The sequence below is a fragment of the Staurois parvus genome, unplaced genomic scaffold (assembly GCF_062004578.1).
Source record: "Staurois parvus isolate SC_StPar_1 unplaced genomic scaffold, SC_StPar_1.0 ptg000078l, whole genome shotgun sequence".
NCBI lineage: Eukaryota > Metazoa > Chordata > Amphibia > Anura > Ranidae > Staurois > Staurois parvus.
Window position 1 is genome coordinate 8418083 of NW_028317874.1, and position 14772 is coordinate 8432854.

At 40.5% G+C, this 14772-nt stretch overlaps 1 protein-coding gene across 1 annotated transcript in view; it reads right to left on the minus strand.

The window, feature by feature from the left end:
• Window positions 1-425: 425 nt before the first annotated feature.
• The window catches only part of LOC149469251 (mast cell carboxypeptidase A-like), a 40841-nt gene continuing 26494 nt past the window's right edge, over window positions 426-14772 (minus strand). Inside the window, exons 8-11 of the mRNA XM_089669531.1 lie at window positions 8707-8797; window positions 8157-8359; window positions 2329-2413; window positions 426-795 (exon numbers count right to left, since the gene is read on the minus strand). Of these exons, the coding sequence (XP_089525657.1) occupies window positions 608-795; window positions 2329-2413; window positions 8157-8359; window positions 8707-8797 (567 nt within the window). The 3' untranslated portion in view covers window positions 426-607. The remainder of the gene's footprint in view (window positions 796-2328; window positions 2414-8156; window positions 8360-8706; window positions 8798-14772) is intronic.

Below are 14772 nucleotides of genomic sequence, written 5' to 3' on the forward strand. Positions count from 1 at the left end.
TATATGATGCTCCCAGTCTCACTTTGACTTTGTATATCTCATAAAACAACCTCTCCTCTAGGTGCCTGAAACCTACCAATTTAGTATACTTGATAAAGAACATTGGTCACATTATACTAGAATTAATCTTCGGTAAGCATTGTTCATGGCATGTAAAGTCATTGCTATCAAATGAATCAACCCAATCCTTCCTAGCATATCTCAGTTGAAAAAGTTAATTTTCAATAATTTTCAAGTACATCATACCATATGAAAAGGTTGTGTATGGAAGGAAGAACTGCCCCCTTAAATTTCATGAGGTATGGGATTTATGGTGTGAATTTCAACGTGAGGAGTTGACCATAACACTTATAGACCACAATATGGTTACCTACACATATTTTTCTTGATGAAAGTAAGCATATACGGCAACATTTCCACTCACATTGTCAAAGTTTATACTTGTATTTTTTTATTTTGTTATGCTGAATGCTTAGTATACAACATTATATTTTTAATATACCATGGATTTATGCACGTTTATAACTTATTTTACAATTGCATGAGATCAATAGAAAGATAATTGTGCTTATTTCGTAATTAAAAAATAGACATTGATGTATCTGTTCTAAGTATCCAGATCAATCAGATAGCTGGTAATTTGTTTCACAGCCAGCATGGTCTCTCTGCAGGTTGGTTCAATATCATGTTCAGGAAGAAGAAAACCATATTCTCCATCATCGCGTAGTTCAAAAACATATGAGTATTTAATTCCTACATCATACGTCCAGTCAAGTGATGCACCATAAGCTTTGTCTGCAATACAAATTGTACATATATACAGTACATATACACATGATGGAGCCATTTTATAACTGACACCTGTAATCAGCCAAATATCTTGCAATACATATACAGTATAATATTGTCAGACTGCAAATTGGGATCATATTAAAAATACCTTGTGCAAGAGATCTTAAATTTGTAGAAGTTACTGTAGGGCAGACAGAAGCTATGCATTTCGTAGTGTATATCCAGCTTTTTTTCTTTTTTAAGATTTGGATAGAGTGGGTAAAAGCAAGGAAAGGAAACCATCATCAACAGCAAAACAGAGTAGAAGGGTACACTGGTTAAAAAATGAGTTGGGGATTTGATTGATGTCTTAATAATTCTGCATTTTTGTATTGCACAATTTCGGTTAATGACTAACAAAGGTATTTTGTTGTGAATATATATGATTAATTTCCCGCAAGGAGGATGACAATTTTTGTTAGAATTTTAATGGAAAATGATGTGATAATTTAGGGGTGGATCACTAGCTTGATGGACTGTGTACTGTCTGCCTAAACATGACACATGATCATAAAATTGTACGAAAAATACCACTAATCTGATCGTTAGTACACAGATTTTAACAGCCGATCACAACAGCTCCCAACAGTTCATACGAAATTATCCGAAGGGACAAACATAAAAAAATGTTCTTGTACAAAACCAGATCGTATGATTTTTGTTTACCCACTTGCCCTCCAGGGGATTTACCCCCCTTCCTAACCAGGCCATTTTTTGCGATATGGTGCTGCGTTACTTTAACTGACAATTACGCGGTCATGCAACGCTGCACCCAAATTAAGTTTATGTCCTTTTTTCCCACAAATAGAGCTTTCTTTCGGTGGTATTTGATCACCTCTAGATTTTTAAATTTTTGCGCTTTAAAAAAAAAGACTGCCAATTTTAAGAAAATAACAATATTTTTGACTTTGCTATTAAACATGTCCAGTAAATAATAATAAAAAAAAATCTAATTTTGTCATAAATTTAGGCCAAAATCTATTCTGCTACATGTCTTTGCTAGAAAAAAATCCCAATACGTGTAAATTAATTGGTTTATGTGGAAGTTATAGCGTTTACAGATATACAAATTTAGATAGTGGATTTTTTTATTTTATATTAGTAATGGCGGTGATCAGCTACTTATATTGGGACTGTGGCGGCATTCTCATCGTGTGCATGGGGCTTAAGTAAGGGGCCCTGTGTGGCCTAAAATGTTAAACATTGCTTTTAATGGTAACTTTACAATAAAGTTGGATCAAAGTAGCTTCATTGTACAGTCACCAGTAAAACACAGCATGTGTAGCAGTACCACTTTCTTTGCAGGTGACATTTATTAGTAATTTAATTTTTGTAGAGTCAATTTCAAAGACATTTTGGGTTACTGGTGACATGCAATCTACTTTTCTATGATTGAACAAAGCTAGAGGGGTTTGTCAGTCTGCAGCATCACTGCCTTGTCACTTATGGGTATAGAGAAGATTAATTTTTATGTCCTATTACTCCTTGTGAACTTACATATTGTAGTTGCAATGGGTCCATATTTGTAGGTGGTGTTATAAAGGCTGTTCAGGGAATCAAGAGCAGATTTTGCTATCTTGTTCTACAAGATAAAAAGAAAAAAAATATTCTACATATAGCATGACAGAGGACAAATGGGATAAACTATGACAGTCAATCAAAATGCAACTTATGAAGGTTCCATGGTAAAACAAATATAGAACTCTCTCAAAGGCCAACTCCAGACAGGAACAAAAAAATCTTAGAGTGGGGCACTTCTACAGCAAGGGTTAGGTGTATCTTGTGTCTAAGGGGAGATGAAAAAGCTGAATTGCTTCCTTACCCCCAATCCAGCTGGCTTCTCCCTCTGGTGCTCTGGGCTGTGGATGGCCTTTTCAGCATCATTACATACAATGTAGAGCTATTAAATCTGCATTAAACATGGAGGAGCCATGAAAATGACCAAGGTAAAGAGCGCCATACAGAAGAGGTATCGCGTGAACAGTAACATTGCTGGAAGGACCCTGCTGGAGTAAGGAATATGGGATGGTAGGTAAGAGTAAGTTGGGGAAGGGGCAAAGCAGATAAGTACACTTTGCTTTAAAGTGCACTTATTCTTAATGCTGAATCCCAGGCAAAAAGCTCAATGTACAGTTCAACTAATTGTCTTACCTGCCAAAGTATTTGTAATTCTGTGAGCTCACGCTTGTGATCCAGATTCCCTTGCCAGACAGCACAGCCAAGTTTTCTTTTTCTATGATCTCTGTTCAAGCTACAGTGCTTTTGAACAAAGGATCCTGGTCTAGGACCTACCCTAGCCTTCCAATGGACAATGAGGGAGGAGCAGCACACTGATAAAATTATCACTCTTCTCTCTCATCATCGCAGCATATTTACTTTCAGCACATGTGAACATTAGCAGAGCTGGCTTAACTGGCTTCTAGTGCTGCTTTTAATGTGATTACAGAAGACAGATATCCAATCAAATTCAGGTATATTTATCAGCTGCATGTAAAATAACATTTACTGTTTTTTTTAATGAATTTGTAACTAGATTAGGTGGCTTTTTATATCTGACTGCAATTCTGCTTTAAAAATAACTTGGTCACTAATGAAAGGTCAGCTGTTCCCTAAAAAAATACTAATGTACTTCTGTGACAGATCTTAAATTTGTAGAAGTTACTGTAGGACTTTTAAAAAACAGCCACTCACCTGTCCCAGGATCTCGCGGTGTCCCTGCCGCAGCCCGTTTCACTGGCTGTCCTGTATTACCATGCACCGGCATCTTTAGTGTGGGCACCTGGCTGTGATCGCTTGCGGCTTCACAGCCGGGTGCCCACTGCGCATGCACGAGTAGCTTCCTCTACAACGATCCTCTGCAAATTCTCACTCGCATAATAGTGAGCCAAAAAAAGAGATCTCTCACTTCCTTCATCGGCCTCCTGTACTGGGACTGACACACAGCGAGACCACGCCCATCTACCTGTGTGTCAGTCCCAGTACAGGAGGCCGATGAAGGAAGTGAGGGATCTCTTTTTTTGGCTCACTATTATGCGAGTGAGAATTTTCAGAGGATCGTTGTAGAGGAACCTATAAGTCATAAAGGTGAAGGTGTGGAGGAGGCCAAATAGAAGGACAGCCTGAGAGTTACCAACCAGGATTGTTGAGGATCCAGGGTGATCCTAAAGGCTTGTAGGCCCTTAGGGGTCGCTGAAAGGAGGTGAGGAGGCACTGCAGCTGGAGTGGAAGAGTGTGTTTACACGAATGGCACTAATGACACACTGCATGTGTATATAAGCATCACCTGAATTATACTGCTTTATATTTTTCATTATTTGAACATTGGACTATGGATTCGTTTAAAATGAAGTGGCAGGATCACATGGTACATATTTTTGAAGTGGCACTATCACAGGATATATGTTTAGTAGTAAAATATGAAATAGCACTACCACGATGTATGTTTCATAAATATTGCTTATGAATTAAGTGGCACGTGTGTAGATTTGAATATGCTTTTTATGATTTAGTTTACTAGCGCTACACTAGTTTGATATTCATTTGTGCACTGTTTTGGTATCAGTCTGAGTGTAAGCAGCTGAAAGGTAGGGGGGTGGGGTCCATAGAAGCGCAGGAGGATTTATAACAAGTATAAAATATCCGCTTTAAGTTTACCAGTGCAGTGGGATCCCCATAACACTGCATGAGTTAAATGCACCCTCCTAGATAGCTAGGGGGAGCTAGAGTTCCAATCTTCAGTCAGAAAGGCTGAATAGCAACCTGGGTGTAATAGTCAGGGGGTGAAATTGTGGTCAGAGCTGAGAGGCTCTGCAGACCAGCTCTCCAGCTCTCTGGAATTTTCCCCTGCTCTAGAACTGCGGAGCAATTGACTTATGACCATTTTTGTTTAAAAAAGCAAAAAAAACAAAAACAGAACGCAGACCGCCCCCAAAGGGTCTGCTATGTATTTTGGGGGACATTTTGAGGAGCTGACTATGAATGCAATTTGCTGGCAATTCAAACTTTCATTTTTTTTTTTATTTGTAAATGTCATTTTTGATTTAGCACATCCTACAGAAAGAATAAAAATGCATAAATATGCAATCCAAACCCTTTGAGCCTGCTCTTAATTTTAAGGGAATATCTCTCACTCAAACAAAAAGGTCCCCTAAAACTCAGGATCTGCTTTGGATTTTAAGGGGTATTCCATGCAAGTTTTACTCTGCCTGCAGTGTACCACTGTTTTGGCATGTCAATGCTTCTGCAATTGTCTTATAGTCATTTCAATAAAATCTTTATGGAACAAAAAAAAAAAACACAAGAAAAGTGTGAGGTCCCACTAAAAACCGATACCAGACCCTTGATAAGAGCATGCAGCCTAGTCAGCCAGAAATGGGGGGTGGTGGGAGGGGAGGGAAAACGTGTATGTCTCCCCTATACCATACCAGGTCACATACCCTCAACATACCATACCAGGTCACATACCCCCTTGGCAAAGCACCTTGTCCCCATGTTGATGAAGACAAGGGCCACTGCCCCACAGTCCTTCCCAGGTGGTTATGGGGGTCTGCGGGTGGGGGGCTAATTGGAATCTGGAAGTCACCTTTAACAATAGGGCACCCTGATTCCACCCTCCGTGTGAATGAGTATGAGGTTTAACAATTGAAACCTAAAAACGTTTGAAAGTCCTTTATTAAAAAAATACCCCCCCGAAAAAAAAAATGTCCTGTGTTGCAAGTCCATCATCAAAACATATTGTCCAACAATGGAGATCACAATGCCTGATCACAACGACCTGCTAAAAGAAAAAAACTGCCACTGGCAAGACGTCACGCTCGTTCACATGTCACCAGCCGGGGAGGGATGACAACTGTTACATGCAAGAGGTGGTGGTCTACGGGTGATGTCATTGACCATACAGTATATGGATATGATCATATATAGTCAATGACATCACTGGGATTCCACCCCATTGCTTACATGGCCGGGATTCCTGGTCATGTAAGTGAATATGGCTGATATTAAGGACATATTGGTGCCTCCACCTACTGGCATCCTTAACAACCACTGAGAGTGGGAAGCTGCCATGTACAATAACGGTAGTAATACTATCATTATATATGATATTCGACTCTGCTGAATGGGTAAATGTTCAGGTACAGTATATCATCCGAACACCCAAACAGCCAAAGTTTGGTCCACACTTGCGGTCGGACTGAACCTTGAGCTCATCCCTACTTTCGAGTCACTGCTGGGAAAGGGAGCTAGAGCTTGCTTAGAGAAGCACTACAGTGTTTCACAGTGTCTGCAGCTACAGAGATCAAAGAGTGCATTATTTAAAGCTTACTGTATTTGCTGCTTTTAAAGATTTGAAAATAGTTGAATGTCCATAAGCTGGTCACAGGTTTACTTTTAGGGTACACTTAGGAGAGGCCTGTGTAGATCCTGAACAATGTTTTTCCTGTACCCCTTTTACAAAAGCAGGGATATCATCATTGTGTTTCTTTATCATGGATCAGCATATTCTCCATAGTAATAGTAATCCTTTATAAGGAAACAAAATTGATAGCCCTGGATTGTTCAGGACCTACACAAGATCTTATCTAAAGCTCTTAAAAACACTCATAACCCAGTATAAAAAGGTTTATAAAAGGTTCTGCTACTGATTAAAGCTGATTTAATCTGAGATCCACAAAACAGAGGAAAAGAGGAAAACAGTGATTTTACATGGAGCAAGCTGGCCCAGAAGAACCTGGTACACAGACCAGGGGCGGACTGACAACTCATGGGGCCCCTGGGCAATAGGGGATCATGGGGCCCCTGTGTCCTTGCCCAAACTCAAAAAAGCCTATGAAAAAGGTAACGGGCATCTCATGGGGCCCCCTACTGATCCCGGGTTTCCAAATGGTCAGTCTGCCCCTGACACAGACATGTTCAGGCTTCTAGCCAACTATCCATGGTCTCTTCCTAAGAGGCCAGATCTGTTTCCACAAGGCCCTCTAATACATTCTGATTCACAGTCTCTAGCTTCTCTCTCCCTTGTGAAAAGCTTTATTTAAGGTTTTGCTCTTGTTAGCCCCCCCCCCCACCACCACCACCACCAGCACCTTTGCAGCATCCTCTGCTTCCCTGGGGCCTTGATCTGGTTATGTCTGTCCTGCAGAAACCACCCTTTGGACCCATTAAGGAAATTCTATCGCTTCTATTAGAACAATTAATTCCCTGTTTGATCTAACTTCAGGACCTTGTGGGGGACACTTGTGCTTCAAAATCCACCATTAGATGGTGGATCAAGAACTTGATCCCAAGAGCTTATGCTATTCAGAAAAAAACTCCTCCTGAGCTGTTGCTTGCTCACTCCTCTTCTGTGGAAGACTGACACTTGGTCCTCTGTTCATATTTTTTGAACATTTTACTCATGGCTGCAAGGTTCTTGCAGCAGTAGCCTGAGCTTGGGTCTTAGACCCGTGTTGTTTTTTTGTGCCTGATGGCACAGTTCCATTTGCATAAGTTGTTGCACACCCATATATTAATTGCTTGGGAATGTCCTGTGGTGTATGAACAACTTTCCTGTGTCCTGTACTGAACAATTAAAATAAAAACAAATTGACTTAGCTGTAAATTCCATATCTTGGAGTGCAGTGCAAGACACAAGACACCCTACCTTACACTCTTTGGTTTGCTTTGCATTGATGTGTTACAATAATGAGGAGTCACAGAAATGAGGACTCACTGAGTAGATTAGGGTTATAGGAGAGATGCCCAGGGGGTCCTTTGCCAGTGTCCAATCACTTGAATTTATGAGCCTATAACTGGTGTATAGACAAGTTGCGTGTGTCCTGTATGGTACTCCAAAATATGGTATTTGCTGGCTAGTCATAATCCCTTCTTTCTTATTCCCAATTATGTTGTGAAATATATTTATTAACAGTGAATTCCAAGTATGTATTTGAAAATGGAAGCTTTCCCCTAGTGACAGCCCACACAGAGGAGCAGAGGAATGCCTTCAGCCGCTGCTATGCCCCCATCTCTCATCAACAGCAGCATTACATTAGAGGTCATGTAGTAGACAGATCATATCCAAGCTGTTGTCTGAATCCTTCACTCAGATTAATGCCAACCCCTCTATGAAGGGAGTCAATTATTGATCAAAAATTGAAACCAGGAAAAAGTAGACATGGGAATGATACTTTTCAGTCCAGCTGCATAAACATTTTTTTCTAGAAGGCTAAAATGTTACCTTAGGTATATCTTATAAAATGTTAATGTAACGTTTGCCCATTTACTCAGGAAAGTGTAATAATCCCAATATTTTCATTATTTATGATGTATGAAGATGAACCTACCAGTTCCTCGTGATCTGGTACCAATTCCTTTGTATATCCATGGGGATACATGAGCAACTGTCCGAATGCATGGAAACTGATGTACGCTTTCATAATAGAAAGGTGATCACGAATATGTCCAGTAACTGCTTTAGTTTCTGGTGCAGACTCTGGGCCAGTTCCAGAATAAATTTCAAAACATGGATCACCATAAAATCCATCATCTAAAAGAAGAAATTTCTCTATTACTATTGCAGGTTTTTATTTAAAGTACTTATTTATATAAATAGTGGATAGAAAGGTAAAGGCAATGAGCACAGCTTTTGTAGTGCAATTAAAGACTAGAACCTTGCAAGTTTTTATTGCTGTGTCAGCACTGGGAATTTTCCCTGACTTCCTGTCCCAGTGGCAAAGTTATCAATCGAACAGGAAGTGAGGGAAATCTTTCCAATAAAAAGATACCAGTGGGAAAAACAATTTTAGCTGGGGTGCACTTTAAGCAGATGTTCCCGTGTCATCCTTTCCACTATGGAAAGACAGTTGTAAATTGTTTGCATTGAAGAGAACCCACCTGTCCATGAAGCATTGAAATTCCTGTTGAGATCAATGCCAAAACAGTGTTCATTTGGAGTTGTGGCACGATTCTTTCTCCATAACCGATCCTGGAATTTTTAAAAATATTTTGCATCATACACAGATTTTTTTAAAAAGTTAACCTGTTCATAGAATTTCAACCAGCATATAAACTTTAAAACACCTCTTTGAAGACCTCTGTAGCTGCAGACATTGTGGAGCAACATATTCTCAAAGTTCATAACAAAGTCACCTCTGGTCGGGTTGTAGTCAGATTATTAGCAGCTTTGGCTCATTTGCTCTCTCTCCTTAGAAGCTTTTCAGTGTTTAAGTTTAAACAGGGTGTACCTATTCTTTGTTTACACTAGAAGGTCGGAAGGCAGACACTAGTGACATAGATAGAACCACAGCTAAAAGAGAGGGACCGGTAGCAGGGCAGGGAAGAGGGGGAGGAGCCTAACCATGGCGGCGCTGGAGAGCACGATGTGAGTGCTCTCCGACAGACTCCAAGCCAGACCACCACGGAAACCCCCGTTTGCTTAGTCCTGTGGAGACCTACCTGAGTAAGGAGGTCTCCAGGGGGAGAGATGCCGGCGCTCTGAAGGGACGGGAGCCGAGCTAAGGGAGGAGAGCGTGCTACGGAGATCCGCGATCAGCTGCTCGGTTGCCGGGGAGATGCAGTAAGGAGGAGTGAGCACGTGGGTTGGCCGCAAGGGAGCTCTGGGAAGCTGAGACGCCGGCCGGTTCCCTGTCAAGTGCCGGGTCCCAACCAGGAGAGCGGAGACGCCGGTTCAAACCCCAATCCTACCATACAGGAGAGGAAAGAGGAACAGGACCCACAGTTCATAGGAGACCATGTAGGAATCCCCCAGAGACATTGGCCAGATGTAACGAGTGGACGGCTGAGGATCTATGTCGACCCACTGGGTGAGTGGGTGAAGAAGGGTGAGTCCACACGCAAATAATTGTTTAAGCTTGCTGACCTGTGGGAAAGGACTTTGAAATTGCCTATAAAGAAAAAAGGGGGATTCCCAGGGGATTTGGAAAGTGAACAGTGGGAAAAGAAAAAGGAAGTGTTAAATTGACAGAGCCTATCTGACATCATTACCCCAATATACAGTTTAAAATTTCCCCCTGATTAAAGAGCACAGTCAGTGCAGAAGATATGAAGAATAAAAGTGTTAAAGGTAGTGGGCTTAAAGGGTCCCAGACAGGTACAATTAAAAAGTATACCTCCCAGGGGAATGCGACTCCAGAAAGGGCCAACAGTGGAAATGAAAAAGGGGAAATGGAAACCTCCTTGGAGAACAGTCCTAGATTGTCATTGGGCCCGGAAAATAGTAACCAACAGTGGAAAGAAAATTCTGTGAGGATAGACCTGGTAAAAGATCTACAAGTGCCAAATAAAAGAGAGATGGCTGAAATGTTTAAGGATCTGGAAAAAACTATTAAACAAGAAATGACAAATATACGTCAGGATCTAGGGCACCTGCTAATGAGAACGGAAGAAATGGAGGAAAAAATTAACAAACATACCCAAGACATAACAGACTTAGAAAAAAAGTCCGCTATGATGAGGAATATGCAGAAACAACTGCAGTATAAAATAGAAGTACAGGAGAACAGGTCCAGGAGAAGCAACCTGAGGATAAGAGGAATCCCAGATATCCTGAAAGGGGGAGAATTACAAGAAATAGTCTGCAAAATGTTAAATTCCATCATGGACAGACCTGTAACAGAGGAACTTAAACTAGATGGAGTTTTTAGAGCAGGAAAGCCCCAACAAGGTAAAGCGAAGGAAAAATCAAGAGATGTGATTGTTCAGTTGCAAAAATATGGAGATAAGGAAGAGATTTGGAGAAGGACTAAAGGAAGAACAACTATTCAGTATGGAAATATAAATTTCCAGATTTTTGCGGATTTATCGCACGAGACTTTGTGGAGAAGAAGAGCTTTGAGGCCCCTGTTAGAGCAGATGAGATCAAGGAATGTGCAATACAGATGGGGTAACCCAGAGTGTTTAATCGGATGTAAGAACGGTGTTACAGCATTTTTGAGATTTCCTGAGGACTTAAGAGACTTCTGTGACAGACTGGAAATGCAGAGAATGAGGATCAGTGGGTGGGAAACAGAGATAGAAATAGGCTTTGGGGGAAAAGAAGTATGGCAGGAAGTAGGTAGGGGAGGGGTAGCGAGGAGTTAGTTGGGAGAGTGTGAGTTTTTTTTTTTTCCTCTTCTCTCCCTAACTATCTCACTAAACTGCATCGCTAAGGTTAAAGAAATAAAACAGGCATGGGAAACTGTGGAGGTTGGAGGGGGGGTAAGTCGTACATGGGAGGAGTTCAATCCCCAGGTATAAAAATCAAAGGTGGGTTCATTACCACAAATGATTGATAGGCGGCTTGAAGGCCTAAATGGGGGGGGGGGGGGGAGGTGGAGTGAGTAGGAGGGGTGAGAGTGGGAGGGTGTTTAGGGGGAGCGGGGGGGAGGGATTTGATAAGAGGGTTAGGGGGGGCCTTAGGGTTAAGTCTCTGCATGCTAGAGCGGGGAATAAGAATAAATTGATACAAGACTGATGGAAAACTTGCGATTTTTAACATATAATGTAAAAGGTTTGAACTGCCCAGGGAAGAGGTTTAAAGTTTTCAAGGAGCTACAGCACAGAGAGGCTTCAGTGGTTTTTCTGCAGGAGACTCACTTAGAAATTAAATCAAATGTAAAGCTGTACTCAAGAAAATATCCAACATGGTTCTGTTCTGATTCCCCGATTAAAAGAGCTAAGGGTGTAGCAATAGGGTTTGCAAAGAATATAAGGTGGGAGATTGAAGATAGAGTAACAGACCCGGAGGGGAGATTTCTATTTTTGAAGGGTAGATTACAAGAACAGAAATGTACTATTGTGAATATTTATTGCCCAAATAAGAGACCGGAGGTATACCTGAAGGGAGTTCTGAGAAAATTGATGGCATTTAAGGAGGGTCTTCTGATAGTGGCGGGGGATTTGAATTTTTGCATGGACCCACAAATGGACACGACTTCATCGGTGCAGAGAGAGGGAGGTAGAGCTTTGAGAAATCTGAAGGGCGTGTTGTATGAGTGTCAATTGGTGGATATTTGGAGGGTGACACATGGAAAAGAGAGAAATTACACTTACTTTTCTAATGCCCACGGGATGTATTCCAGACTGGACTACATATTAGTTGACCACCAACTCATAGATAGGGTGGACAAAATAGAAATTGAAGAGATTTCTATCTCTGACCATGCTTCGGTTACATTGAAACTGAGGTGGGGGAGATGTTTGTCAGGAGGGACAGGATGGAAGTTGAATGAAGCTCTCCTTCGACCGGAAAATTAGAGTAGAAATCGAAAGATTTTTTCAGGAGAATGAGACAGGGGAGGTGTCGGTGGCCACAGTGTGGGAGACCCATAAGGCCTATATAAGAGGTATACTGATTGCGATCAGGGCAAAAAAGAAAAGGGAAAGAAGAGAGAAACTCACTGGACTGTTAAGAGAAATAAGTGAATTGGAGCAGATACATAAAATTAAAAGAACAGATGAGATAAGACAGAAGATGGTAAAAAAGAGAGAAGAACTAGGGTTGTTGATGGAGGAGGAGAAGAGAAGAATCTTTAATAAAGTTGCTAGTGAGAGATATAGATGGCCAGGTAGATACTTGATGAGAGCTTTGAGGGAAAAGAAAAATAGAAATTATGTAGAAAAAATAAGGACCCCTAACGGAGAAATGGTTTATTCTACCAAAGAGATCACTAGAGTGTTCAGAGAATACTATAGTAAGTTGTATAATATTGCCCCTCAAGACTTAGTCAATATAGGTGGGAAAGAGAGTAGAGAAAAAAGAAGAGCGTATCTTAAAAACGCAGGATTACCAAAGTTAAGTGAGGATCTATTGAATTCCCTAGATATGGAAATAACACAGGAAGAAATAAAAAGTGCATTAAAAAGTACCATAAAGGGGAAAAGTCCAGGCCCAGATGGTTATACAGTGAGGTACTATAAAAAATATAGCGACTTGTTACTACCAAAAATGGAGGAATATATGAATGCCCTGGGAGGAGAGATGGAGATGAGACGGGAATCTTTACAGGCCCATGTGGTATTAATTCAAAAGGAGGGGAAGGATGCTTCTCAATGCTCTAGTTATAGACCAATATCACTTCTGAACATCGATACAAAGTTATATGCAAAGGTCTTAGCAAATAGATTAAAAGATCTAATGCCAGATTGGATCCAGCCAGATCAAGTGGGATTTGTGCCAGGAAGAGAGGGTAGAGACAACGGTTTAAGATCTCTGTTGCTTATCCAGAAGGCCAAGAAGGGGAAAACGCCAGTAGTGGTGCTTTCGATTGATGCTGAAAAAGCATTTGATAGAGTAAACTGGAGCTTTATGATGGACACCCTGGAGACTTTAGGAGTGGGAGCAAGAATGAGAGAGTGGATAGGAGAGCCTTCCGCGGTTATAGTGGTTAATGGGGAGAAGTCAGATACTATAGGAATGTCAAATGGAACTAGACAGGGATGTCCACTGTCCCCATTGCTGTATGTTCTGTTGCTGGAACCTTTGCTGGCAACAATTAGGAAGAATATAGATATAAAAGGGGTGAAGATAGGAGGCGAAGAACATAAAGTGGCAGCTTTCGCTGACGACCTGCTGTTTTATGTGGGAAATCCGAGGATAACACTTCCCAACTTAATGAAGAGCTTAAAGGAATATGGGGAGCTAGCAAACCTGAAAATTAATCCATCAAAAACTGAGATCTTAAATGTTAATCTCCCAAGTAGCGAAAAAGAAAAAATACAAAAAGAATTCTCTTTTATATGGAAAAATAGAGAGATAAAGTATTTAGGGGTTAAATTATCTGCTTCTTATACGAATTTATATAAGTTAAACTATATTCCACTCTTAAATGAGATCAAGGAGGAATTAAGGAAAATGGGAAGAGGTATCCCGTCTTGGATAGGGCGTATAAACCTGATAAAAATGGTAACTGTACCTAAAATCTTATATAAATTTCAGATGGTCCCAGTTAAAATCCCGGAGGCATTCTTTAAAGTAATAAAAAAGATGTTAACAAGATATATATGGAAAAATAAAAAACCTAGAATATCATATGACCTACTGAGTAGAAATAAGGAGAAGGGAGGATTGGGAATGCCAGACATAAAGAGGTACTATAGAGCTGTAATCTTAGCGAGAATGTACGATTGGACACATAACCCAGAGGGAAAAAGGTGGGTTAAGATTGAAAATGATTTAAGCGGATCTACCTTGAGTAAAAATATATGGGTTCCAGCAAAGTATAGAGGTTTAAAAGATTCCACGAGTGTTTTCACAGTAAATGTTTTTAAGGTGTGGGATAATTTGCACAAATATATGAAATGGGAGTTCAATTCACAATTAATATTACTTAGGAACACAGATTTTTTTCCCCCAGGTAGGGAAGAGAGTATAGGAAAATGGTTCAAAAAAGAGGATATTCAACTGAGAGATATAATGGATGGACAGCAGTTGAGAACACTTAAGGACTTGAAAACAGATAAAAGAGAACTTTTTATTAAAATAGATGAATGGAGATATCACCAATTAAAACTCTTTGTTAAAAATTTTCCGAAACCTTTGAGAATGAGAAGGGATTGGAATCCGTTTGAGAGGTTGTTAGATGCACGCGGAGATGGGAAACGGGGCACAGTTAAGGTATATAAAATTCTCACCGAGTTAGTTACACACACAAAGCCACTGTATATAGCAAAATGGGAAAGAGACTTGGAACTAGAGATAGATGAGGAAAAACAAGGGAAAATATATAGGTTGATACACGAAAATATAAGTATGAGAGAGGTGGAGGTAAATTATAAATGTTTATCGCGATGGCACATTGCACCAAACGTGGAACACAAGATGAATGGGGGAAAGGTTTTAGAGTGTTGGAGGGGATGTGGAAGAATAGGTACCTTATATCATCTATGGTGGGAGTGCCCAATGATACAAACCTTCTGGGAGAAAATAGTCCAATTAATTTCGATAATCACTGGGATAAAAAT